Consider the following 13223-nt stretch of genomic DNA (forward strand, 5'->3'; position numbering starts at 1 on the left):
TAATCAAGGAACCAAAGAATATGAAGAGAAGAAAATATTTATTTGTCTAATACACCAATGCTAGGAGTCTGGGTAGTAAATAAGAGGAATTACAATTGCTTATTTATGAGCGTAAACACAATCTAGTTGGTGTTTCTGAAAACTGGTGGGATGAGTCCCATGATTGGAATGTTAAAAATCCATGGTTACAACCTATTTAGGAAGTACTGAATGGGCAAAAAGGGAGAGGGAGTGGCACTCTATGCCAAAAATGGCACTACCTATTTCCAAGTCACTGATAACTTGGAAGAAATGGTCTTGAATGCTTATGGATCAATGTACTAACAGATAAAGCACAAGATGAGATGCTAGTTGCTGTCTGCTCCAGACCACCAAATCACACTAAGGGACAGGCTGTGACCAGCTCCTTACACACCTATCTATATAATATGTAGGAAAAATGCTGGGTGATCGTGGGGGACTTCAGTTTGAGTGACATCTGCTAGAGATCTTGTGCTGCTAGTAGTAAAACATCCTTGGGATTTCTAAATATTGCAGATGACAATTTCCTAACTCAAGAAGTGATGCAGCCAACATGGTGGGATTATTTATTTAGACCTCATCTTAACAGATAAAGAGGAACACAGAAATAAAAATTAATGGTAGCTTAGGTACAAGTGGTCATGACTTGATCACATTTATTATGTGCAGACAATGAAGTCTAGACCAGTAATATATATATTTGGTGCTTTAAAATTTCACAGCACTAAAAACAATTATGAGCCAAATTAATGGGGAAGAAGAATTTAATCAGAAAAATGTGAATGATAATTGCAAATCATATAAGAAAACTTTACCATATGTACCAAAAGCCACAATTGAGGAAGAAGGCCATATCGGTCATAACACAGACCTGGTTTACAAGGAAAGTAAAGACAGCCATAAAAACATATAACAAATGAAAGAAAGAGGAATTTGATAGTAATGAATATAAATCAGAAGCTAGGAATTGTAGAAAATTGATAAGGGAATCAACGGGACAGAAGGAAATCTTTGGTCAGCAAAGTTAAGGACAATAAGGAGTTTAAGAATATTAGTAATAAAAAGAACCCTAACAATAGTATTGGTCCATTAGTAGATGGAAATGGTAGAATTATCAAAAATAATGCAGAAAAAAGAAATGTTCAATAAGTATTTTTGTTTTTTATATGGGAAAAAAACAGATGAGGTAGTTGTATCATGTAACACTATTTCTACTCCACTAGTATTTCAGGAAGATGCTAAACAGCAGCTATTAAAGTGATGCATTTTGAAATCAGCAGGTGCGGATAATTTGTCTATGAGTTTTAAAAGAGGTGGCTGAGGAGCTTACTGGACCATTAATGCTGATTTTCGAGAAGTCTTGGTACTCTGGGGAAGTTCCAGAAAACAGTTGTTGTACCAATATTCAAAAAGGATAAATGGGATTGCCTGGGTTACACAGGCACGTCAGTCTGTCATCAATCCTGGGCAAGATAACGGAGTGGCTGGTCCAGGACTTGATTACTAAAGAATTATAGGCCGGTAATATAATTAATGTTAATCAGCATGGGTTTATAGAAAATGCATTGTGTCAAACTAACTTGATAGGTTTGACGAGATTACAGTTTTGGTTGATAAAGGTAACAGTGTTGATGTAATATATGTAAAACTTCTGCAAGGCATTTGATATCACACACATTTTGATTAAAAAACTCAAATGATATAAAATTAACATGGCATATTTTAAATGAATTTAGAAGCTGACTAACTGATAGAACTTAATATATAACTGTAAATGGGGAATTTCATCGAGCAGGTGTGTCATTTCTAGTGTGGTCCCTCAGAGATCAGTTTTTGGCGCTATGTTATTTAACATTTTTATCAATGACATGGAAGAAAATAAAATCATCACTGCTAAACTTTGCAGATGGCTCAAAAATTGGAGGAGTGGAAAATAATGAAGAGGACAGATCCCTGATTCAGAGTGATCTAGATCATTTGATAAGCCGGGTGCAAGCAAACAATATTCATTTTAATATGGCTCCATTTAAATGTGTACATCTAGGAACAAAGAATGTAGGACATGCATAATGGATGAGGGACTCTGAGAAGCACCGATTCTGAAAAAGATTGGGGGTCCTGGTGGATAATCACCTTAACATGAGCTCTCAGTGTGACACCGTGGCCAAAAAGCACTGGAGGGAGGTTGTTTTCCATCACTGGAGGTTTTTAAGAACAGGTTAGACAGACATCTGTCAGGGGTGGTTTAGGTATACTTAATCCTGCCTCAGCAAAGATGGATGGACTGGATGACCTTTTGCAGTCCCCTCTAGCCGTACATTTCTATAATATTGTATATGCCAGAACATTTTAACATAAACCAAACAAAATGGATTGTGTTTTCAAAAGCACCTATGGTGCAAAAGTCCCACACTATGCACTACACTGTCTCAGTAAAATCTACTGTGTACATTCTATCATAAATGGCTGATACTGATTCTGGTGTACACTGTACTACAACATGTTTCACAAATGTTTTAGAAGGAATTGTAGGATACTGTATTTGAGAAATAGTGTCTTAGATACAGGGTTGCCAACCTGCCAGGATTGTCCTGGAGTCTCCAGGAATTAAAAATTAATCTTTAATTAATAATTGTCATGTGATGAACACTCCAGGAATATGTCCAATCAAAATTGGCAACCCTACTTAGATAACTAAAGACTATCACACTGCATGTGCATATCTCCACTTTAGTACTGAACTGTGCAGCCTTATTTTCATAAACCATTGGCACACAGATGACTATATATATCTGGCTGCGTGAGGTTGAATTTAGTATATATTATGAAATTTGTTGTAATACGAGGTTTTCATAAAAATTAACTGTGAGCTTATTTTTGTTACCCTCATTCCTATATCCATTGTTTGTATCTCTTACTTGCCTGTCCTACCACTACATATTATGTTCTTCAGGAAGGCACACATATATATGTTCTAAAACATACAATGAATATACAATCAAATTGACAAACAGAATTACAAAATAAATATCCCTGAGATTAAAAACTGGCTCAGTGGATGTGACATTTCCTTTAAAATGGCTGTGATATCTATGGATAAAAATCACTGTTAAGGCCTAATCACATTTTCAGCAGTCTGATTATTACAGGGCATAAGCCATTTTAAAACAGTTTTAATTTGCACTAAAAGAGATTCTCAGATGAAGACTATCCCCATAAAGATCTTAATATGAAACTCTTTGTTTTAGATTAAGGTATATATACACTAATATTTCATTTCCTGTGTAAACCCTACAAACACAAATGGAAATTTTGATTGCAGGTGACTACACTAATGCTTTCTTTACAATCTCAAAATACAGTAATGCTTTTACATAGCTACTAACAGCTAAATCTAATCCATCCCTACTTTTAGTGTGACACGAAGGTAAGAGCAGAGTATAATTTGCATTCTGCTTCCCTTCCCAACAGTAAGAGATGCTAGAAAGTTCTCTTGTCGAGCACTGCAGAAAAATCTCTTTAAGTGCTAAAATCATGTCTTAATGAGAATAACTGGATCATTGCCCTCTCCCATGTAGTTGTCCAGAACTTTCTTCCTGCTGCCACCACCAGCTAGCTCTCTAGCTTGTGATCTGTGTCCTTACCATCCTTAGTAAATGTAAATCCTTTCTTAACAGTTGCAAATAATTTAGGAAACCAATTCAGGTTACTGCTAATGATTAGAAATTAAATTAGCTTGATTTGAGGTCATCTTGGAAAGGAAAGTTGAGTGGTGCCAAATGCTAGAAGTTTGATGTTTTTCTTAAGGCCCCGGCTCCTGGACTCGTAATTAGAAGAGAATCTTAACTTTCATTTGAGGGGAAAAAAAGTTTCCTGCCTTCTTCATTGTGGAGAAAACATGAACACGAAAGAGTCAAAAACCATAAAGCAAATAAAAAGAAACCAACATTTACTGTGGTTCATAAATCTCATGATTTTTTGCACATTTAGAGTTAGTAATATGGAAAATCTATCAACTAAATAGCTCCATAGATGACAGTACTTGGGCACCTCTCCCCACAGATATTAAAATTTGCTAGATACTTTACTGCTCACTGTTGTATTTGAAGCAAATCACATGTTTGGTTTGATATTCCCCTTCCTGAATTTTTCCTGCTTAGGCAGCAGTGCACTGAGCTTTAACTTCCAATAACTGCTGACCTTATCATTGGCAGGTGAGGTATATTCCCTCACAAGAGGTGTAGCATAGATGCATTATCTTAACCATGCATGGATGGAAGCAGGGAAGGGGAAAGCGGCGAACAAACAAACAAGAGCTACAAAAATACTGTGGAGGAGTTTCCATTGGATTGGGCAAGGATCTACACCATACTCTTTCCCTCCCCTAGGCAGTCAGCCAGTTTCTGGCTTTGTTGGTCGGGGACTTAGGTAATCAATAAAACACCTTTGTCAAACAAGAATTTTATCCATATCAGTTGCATTTTATGCAGCAGACTAGCTGCCTCTGAAATCCACAGGAACAAATCCATTCTTGTTTCAGAAAAGAAAAGTCTGTTTTCTGCCACATTCCTGTCTTTTAAAACTACTTTGAAAGCATTTGGCTTTAGCCCATAATTATTTCTTCCTATGATGGGGATATATTCATTATTCATTGCAATAATTATTCTGTAATATTTCGTACTGAAAGTTGTTAACACCACACAATCAGGAAATGCTTAGGAAGTGGCTGATTTAACTGTTCTATTTATATAAGTATGTGTACCTAATTAGAGTGAACAATCTTACAACCCTTACATTTTTAGTGTATCTTGTTCTGTCCAAGAGGTGCATTTTCACCACATTTGTACTGAACACTCAGTGGAAATTTGAATTGCCTTTCCTCCAAAGTCACCATACATAGATACTTTGTAGAATAACACTTTAACCCAGCATTTTAGTTGTCATCGCTATTTCCAAGGGGAGTATGCTTCAGGATTCTTCCAATGCTTTTATCACCCTGCTTCTCTGATCAAGTAAGTAATTTATTGCTGATTGCAGAACTCTTGAACTCAGCCTGGCAGCTGCAGTGTAAAACTTCTCTGATCCAGTTTTCTAGTTACTTATTTACATATTTATTTGAAATGATTTTCAGGACTGTTTGAAAACCTCTTGACATTGCAATATCCATGTTTCAAATCTTATGGTGTGTTGTTTTTTCTCTCTTTTTATTACAGATAACAGACGAGTAACTTTGGAAAGGTCACGTTCTCGCCACAATGGAACTATCACAGCTATATGATTCCTCTGAAGCCAAAGAATTGGAGAATTGTTTTACTTACTTTAAAATGCAGACCCACTGAAAAAAGTTATACATACAAACACCAGCAATGATCAGAAATGAAATTTAAATGAATTCTAGTGAAGAACACACCAGAAGATAAATACACATTATGTACTTTTAAGAGCTATTGGGGGGAGGGGGAAAAAACCCCACTTACTGTACTTTAGTAACACAATTATCAGGATTTGTAAACAGTGTTAAAATATAAGGTTCTATGTTATCTTGTTATCTAATGTGTTACTTGCCATTTTTAAGGTGGCAATTATCTGAAGGGAGTTGAGACTTCTAGGAAATGTTCTATATGGAGCAGAATTAGAAAATAGAGACTTGCTGAAAAAATGCAGCAACGAACAAGATCAGGTCACAGACGGGAGACATGCTTCCATTTGTGGTTCCCATTTGGACATGAAAGGAAAAAGGAACAAAAATTTGCATATTAATGAATTCAGATATGAGCTGATATTGCACACATCATAGGAGACCCATTGTGTAAGCATGAGAAAGCAGTGTATAGCCCCAATCAAGTTACTTAGAATCTTATCTCAAGTTAAATCTTGATGGATTTAGCTATTTTGGTTGCAGTTAAACTTATCATAAATCTACAGTTTCCGTGGTTTGATGATCTATAGCTACTTATTGCTAAAAACAAAACAAAAAAAGCATAGGATTGTACCAAAGTTAAACCGTATCAATTGCATAATATGTTTTTAACTATATTTAAAAAAGGTATTTTCTAATTATGCACTTATAAAATATATACTTTATGCAGATATTTTTAAGGAAAAATAATTATCATATTGTAATTATTCTAAAATTCCTTTGCCTTTGTTTAGCTTTTAGAGACAAACTACATTATGCAGCTGTTCAGGACTGCTTCTTTCTAAGTTTTCCCTTTGTTTCTCAGGTAAAATACCCTCCTTTACAGTTGGATCTTAGTGCTGGAGAGTAAGCAGATAAAATTTTGTGTTTTTTACCCTTCAGCCCTAAGCAGCAGTGACCACAATCATTATAGCAGCCTGACCTTCCAAGGAAGTGCCTCCCATTTTAATTTAAATACAAGCCCCTACACTGAAGCACCTCAGGTGAGCTTAGTATCTGACACTGCTTACATTCTACCATTTAATGGGAAACTACAGTACAACTACCCTTACATACCCAGCCTGAACCTGAACGTGCGGCCTTGCTGGGGGTTCACTTTAACCTCTACCAACCTTTGGACTCAAGGGTTATTGTTTTTATGTCATCATGAATGGAAGTCAGCATACTGTGGACATTCCACATAACAGGAAATGGTACAAAAAAGTAGATATTTGCTCTGCAGTTGATTCAGTTTTGCCACCAAATGGGTTGTATTATTATGGAAATTATTATTCCCTGAGGATATTGGACATCTTTTTTCTATGTTATAAACAGTGTTTGAAGAGTAGGGCAGGCACTCTATTTTCTGTGCACCAGTTGTTAAACACAGAAAAAGAGGAGCAGTCATATTTGGAAGCTATATAACTTTGCACTACTGTTTGAACCAAAAGTCTTTATACAATAGCTTCTTTATGCTTTGCTGTGTTAAAGACTTTCAAGTTTACCTGACTGGTCTGGGCTAAATTCTTACAGTATTGAATTCATTACAAGAAAAGGCATTGAGCCCATTTAGGTTCTCATGGAAGTCAAATGGGAAAATTCCCATAGAGTTAAAAGAGAGCAGGATTTTTACACATTATTACATTTCTCAACAAAAACGTGACTCAAACCTAGTGAAATGCATGCTGTAAAATAATACGACTGTATCTAGTTTCCTTCTGGTAACAAAGTAAAGAGTTGTGTGTGTATTTTAGAAAAAAATATAAAACATAACTGTTTCCCACTGTTTCAGTAAGAGCCAGTAAGAATTACATTCCATTTTGCATAAGTTAACGCTGGCTTTGTATTGACAAGTCTAAATTTTTTAAAATTTTGAAGTATTAAATTCACAGTTGTAGAAAGGTGCTGAATGTAAAAAGGCAAAATGTAAAGGAATTAGCTCTGTAATGGCTATATATTCTAATTTATACCATCGTGAAAAAATGTACTATAGCTCAAAAGTAAGATAAACAATTTACTAGGATTTAAAGGCAGAAATGTTGAAAATAATCATTAGAACTCATGTGAACTTAACCTAATAACCCACAATGGATTCTTTATACTGTAGCACTAATTGCTACAAGTACAGAGTTTTTCATTTCCTGGCATTGTGTTTTTGAAAAAGCTCTGTAGCAGCGGACTGCATATATTTAAAAACCAAATCCTAGCAAAAAGCAAATCCAAAAAAGTAACATTATCTGATATTTCTATTTTGCTACACCGTCCTTTTTTCATATTTGAAACATTTATATAATTGAATGGACACATATGTTAGAAACAAAAGTGTGTTTCAAAGGAAAACTAGTTTAGAAGACAATTTATGTAAATACAAGGTGCTTGTATTTATGAAGTCTACAATTATTTTCTGAAATTAATGCTGGGTCACTTTGTCTTTTGATAGCTTTTCAGTCTATATGAAATTGCAGCTATTTTTAATGTTTTTATTATTGATAATTTTCATAGTTGTCACATGTTTATCTAGTAATCTAGAAGGTATGTTTAGCCCAGAAGTGCAGCACCTTTTTCAGAAATGGACTTGCCTTATTTTCTAATATTAAAAAATAAAAATAAAAAAATATTTCAGTTAAATTATATTTGCACTCAGAGTAATCCCAGAAAATAAATCACCAGACCTTTTTGCATACATTAAAAACCATATAGGGAATATTAACTAAAGTTCCTACTAATTATATTTTATTATAAGTCCCTTAAGATATTACATTACACCTAGCACAGCACATCAATTTGCATTCAGTTTTTAAAATTTAAAAGTAACAAAGGAAAAAAACATTTTATGATGTTGTTCTGTTTACATTTCTTAGAGGTTTTTTTAAAGAGGAAATTATTTGTAACTTTAAAATGAATGAAACTACATTTGTAAGTTGATATGGAAATTTAATATTAAAGTAAAATATATATGCACATATCTATTGCTTAAAACTACTGACAGTATGGGTCAGACTCATAAAAGCACTAGGCATTATTTACGCAAGTTTTACACCGTTAGTTCAGAAAAAAGTGCGACACACCATGTAATGTATCTAGTCTGTGATTCTGCAAATGTCCTTTCCCTGCACATAAGTGACATTTGTTTTAAATGTTAACCACACCTTTGACTGGTGCTCAAGCCAAAACAAATATAATGCCTCCTAGGGCATTAAGAAGCGTTCCCAAAAACACTGTTGCATAAGTTTGGTCTGGTTTTGGACATCATTGGCCCATATGGCAGCAATCTACATAAATTTGCCTGTTCTTATTTAAAAATGCAAACTTTACCTTACGTTCCATTTTATGATATATATATATATATATATACACACACACACACACACATCTGATATGATATACACACACTATATATGTTAATATGTGAAATCCACTGAAACCATTGAGTTTTTCACGGTTTCCACCCAAACCATTGTTCAGCACAGGCTTATTTAAAACTCATCTGATGACTGAAGAAGGATTGCAGAACTTGAAGAGAACCTGGTAGAATTTCAAGTTGATATCCAAAGTTTTGATTGGCTGCAGATTTCATAAGGAAGTTTTGTATAGCTCTACTTGTACAGCTCTCAGCCACAGAGGACCAAGCTTATACTGGGTAGATATAATACTTCCCCAATAGAATATTATATTGCTAGTTTAAAAAAGTGTAGTAGTTACAATGGGGTCAAAAGTTGTCCTTACCATAAATTGCTAAATGTAGATCTGTATCATTTTTAAGGGCTGCAGTCTGGCAGAACTTGCACATGTTGTGCAGTTCACTCTATTCTTGAGAAAGGAATACTGTACTTGACACTGCATCTTGCACATTAAACAAGGACTTGCTTGAATTGTTCTTAGCTCTTTCCATGTTCAAACCTCTGAAAGTTCAGGAATTCTACCACCTGTTAGTAAATCAAATCACTATTTAAGAAAGGAAGCAGTAGAGACATAATCCCACCTTTTATGTGCCATATTGCGTTTGTGCATCTTACATACTCAAATGAGTATTCCTGAGCCACATCTCTTCTGCTACACATATATTCCCTCTACTGTAAGATGAAAAAACAAATTCCCCCAAAATGCTTTGTGTTTGCATATTCCAAAACATGTATTCTTCTGTGCACAGAAAGGAGTGTTATGCATGTCTGCTGGTAAATTCTACTGAGAGAGTGAGTCTCTCTGGGTGCCACTCAATCCTCATTGAAGTCAATGGAAAGACTTCACTGGAGTGAGATCAGGCCCTCAATACACTTAACTTCCATTAGTACTCTTTTATACATATGCCACAAAATATGAACATATTCTTTTACAATTTACCTTAAATTCCACACACTTACCATGTACCACTCTGTGTGATTCTGTTTTGGAGTCAGACATGTAGGGTAATGTGTCTCCAGATGCCAAAAAAATCCAAAACAGTACAAATGAGGGGAAAAAACCAAAACTCATGCACTTGTGTTTTTTAATCAGTGAATAATGCCCAACTATGTGTTTGTATATTATCTTTAAAATATTTTTGGTGATATCAGAGCCTGGGTTTTAATGAATACATTCTGAACACTGTAGCAAACTTATATGTTGAAGATGATTTTGTTAAGTTCTCTAATGTTTACCTGTTTATTACCAATTGACCAGTGTCAACCTGAAGCATATCTATACTACATGACATAACGGGGTATGAAAGTTATTTCCTATTTTAGGGTGTTTTTTTACTCTGAGGTGTCAAATATGTTTGTTTGAATTATGGGGAATGATGTCTTCTTTTATGGATGACTTTAAAATACAATAACTGAAAAAGATTGTATACTGTTTATTGGTTATGCCATTTAGTTAAAAGGTAACAATAAAATGCAATCATTGAACACATTAAAATGGGTCCATATTAAACAGATTCAATATCTTGAGTCAACCAGAGACATTTCATGATACAGATATTATAAATTAGCTAGTCAGCCATTGCTGATATTTTCCAAATCATTTACTTCACTCTGTCACAAAATGGCCATATTGAAATAGAAACTTGACAGGACTTTTACTTTAAAAATAGTCTATTGTGCATTATGCAACTTAATGATACTGCTATAGCATACTGAAATGACTTAACAGAATAAAGAGAGGAGATAGCCCTGAATTTCTCAAGTATCTCACTGCACTTTTAAGTATGCAGGAATGAATAGGATCAGCCCTGCTGATATTTCACATAAGTCATAAAATAACCTAGTAAATTTTGCATCCGTAGTAGGGAAAAGATATACCGAGGGATAGTTAAAGCCACTGGTTTATTTGATGACATAAATTGCTGGCACTTGTTTTATTATAGTGCAATTGTAATTATTGTAAAAGAAAAAAACTACACAGGTTTACTGGGTTAGAGATTTAACACATTAAATAAATGAAAACATCTCAATGCCTGTTGTAAATCTAAAGTCTAGGGTTGTTTCAGTTTTGCACTGTGGTTCTTAGCTTCCTAGCACAAGACAAGCCCGAATTCCAGTCACTCTCAGATATTTTGTCCTTTGTCTCAAACTGCCAGCACCACACTGTCTTCCTCAACGCCAGTTACTTTCCTCTGTTGTCAGTTAAGAAGCTTTCTGTGAGAACTGTAGCATCACAACCAGTTTTGTTTTTTTTAACCTCCCCCTACAGATATTAGCTTATACGTGCATATCCTTTGTGTAGCCTTTAATTTGCCCTCCTTCCCTTCACTCTTCACCAAAGCAGCTCCTCGCAGTATCCTTTGCACAATTTAACTATGGAGTCACTATGGTGGCTCTATAATTTAATTTAAAATTTGCTCAGTTCACTGGCCTCAAAAGTACTTGATAAAGCAAAGCAGACGTTATCTGGAGAAGATTATAATAATACTAGACAAAACATTTTTCAGAAATTCTTTAACTGTTGCAATACTGAAATGGGAAGAGAATTGCTACTGTGAACTGATATAAAACAGAGGGCAATCTGGTACTACACTCTAAACATATACTGTCCTTAGAGTAGTATATACTGTATTGCAAAAAAAAAAAAAAAAAAAGAAAGAAAAGAAATTGATATTAGTCAACCAATTTGCTGGATTGTGCAATGAATGGAAAAAAACACCCAGATAAAACAATTCCAACATAATTTCATATATAATGTATAGTTTCTGCTGCACAGAAGATGGCACCATATGATACAGTATATAATATCCCCATAATCAATGATGGGCAGAAACAATTTCCATGCATATGCACTAAATCAATGTTTAGATCAATAAATAGCATTAAGCCGGTTGCTTACTGCAGTTCAAACATAATTTATATGCATAGTTCATAGTAATAAGGAATCTTAATTATAGTCCTAATAGCTTAAAGAAATTAATATGCACCATAGTTCTTATCATGTGATGCAGTTTCTAGGAACCTGGAAAATCCTTTAACATGCTGAAAGATCCAAAACACAAGAGTTTAATGGGTTTGTATTATGGCTGTGTTTAAAATAAATGGGCAAACTCAGTCCTGCTCTAAGTTGTTTGACTTCAAAACAGTTACACAAGGGAAGAATGTGGCTCAGCATGTTACAAAAGAGGAGACAGTTGTACTACAAATTAAACTGAACAGCTATGCCTACAACCACAGAAAGCAACACAATCCTATTTCCAAGTAAGTCAGGAACAGTGTTGGTGGGGCCTAAAAAAAGCTGTGTTCCAAACTCTGCATCCAGGAGATGACCAGAACAACATGGGACTAAGTGCAATAGGCAGAATTTCCCAGGAGGGGAATGATGAAGTGGGGAAAAATAATTGTAAATGCAATAAAATGAAAGTTCTAAAATTGAAGAAATACAACTATGGTATTCTGTACTAGGGCTTGATTCTGCACCCATTGAAGTCAGTGGCAAAGCTCCTTTTGATCTAAATGGTGCATGATCAGTTCCCCAAAGAGTAACAGAATACTTAGCTAAATGGACAGGCCCAATCCAGATCTGATGGAAGTCAATGAGAATTTAACCATTGACTTCAGTAGGAGAAGGCGGAAAAATGGAAAAGAACTGTGAACCTGGAAAGAAATCTTGTATTATGTATAACGGACTATTCCTAAAACTAATTCAAACCTACAGGGAGGTAAGTCTGCCAACAATACATTGGTGATATGCATAAGCAATAGTCCTTGGAAACTGAATTTATTAATTTAATGGTGTCCAGGTACCTGTGAGGATTGTGTTTGGCATTTTGAAAATCTCTGATGAGGTAGAATAGCCAGGCCAAAATCCTGCTTGCAGCAATGCTTCAAAATTCTGTTATGCCAGAGAAAATGAAATTTAAGAACAGACATTTGTCTGTAAAGATTTATATAAATTACCTGAAACTGAAATGTCTATAGATTTAGGATGTTTCTATTTGCACTGGACAATTGTTAGTGAAAGACTGAATGAATATCAGCTAGGTTTGAAAGTAGTGAAAAAAGCAAAATAATTTGCATTACATAGCTCAGATGCTTTGTACATAGATACTGTGATCAGAGGTCCATTAGCAATAGAAAGACAGGCATGGTGCCCTTCCTCTAAAGAACAGAAAGAACTTTACCATTAATGACATTAGTCTAACATATAAATTAGGATAATTAATCCTTATTTTGCAAATGGGGAAACTGAGGCAAAAAGTTTAAATTACTTGCCTGAGGTCACAAGCCAAGTTAGTACCTGAACTAGGAATAGAACCTGCCGATCACCAGTTCCAGTCATGTGCTGTAAGTATGTGTATGTATATTCTACAATCAGAATTTGCCTCTTGCTGCACAACTTC

At 34.9% G+C, this 13223-nt stretch overlaps 1 protein-coding gene across 4 annotated transcripts in view; it reads left to right on the forward strand.

Moving 5' to 3' along the window:
• Positions 1 to 11483, forward strand: part of DIAPH2 (diaphanous related formin 2) — an 874039-nt gene extending 862556 nt beyond the window's left edge. For all 4 annotated transcript variants that reach the window (XM_034781186.1, XM_034781187.1, XM_034781188.1 and 1 more), the window contains one exon: positions 5235 to 11483. In XM_034781186.1, the coding sequence (XP_034637077.1) occupies positions 5235 to 5249 (15 nt within the window). In that variant the 3' untranslated portion in view covers positions 5250 to 11483. The remainder of the gene's footprint in view (positions 1 to 5234) is intronic.
• Positions 11484 to 13223: the final 1740 nt, after the last annotated feature.

The sequence above is a fragment of the Trachemys scripta genome, chromosome 9, assembly GCF_013100865.1.
Source record: "Trachemys scripta elegans isolate TJP31775 chromosome 9, CAS_Tse_1.0, whole genome shotgun sequence".
In the NCBI taxonomy this organism is placed as follows: Eukaryota; Metazoa; Chordata; order Testudines; family Emydidae; genus Trachemys; species Trachemys scripta.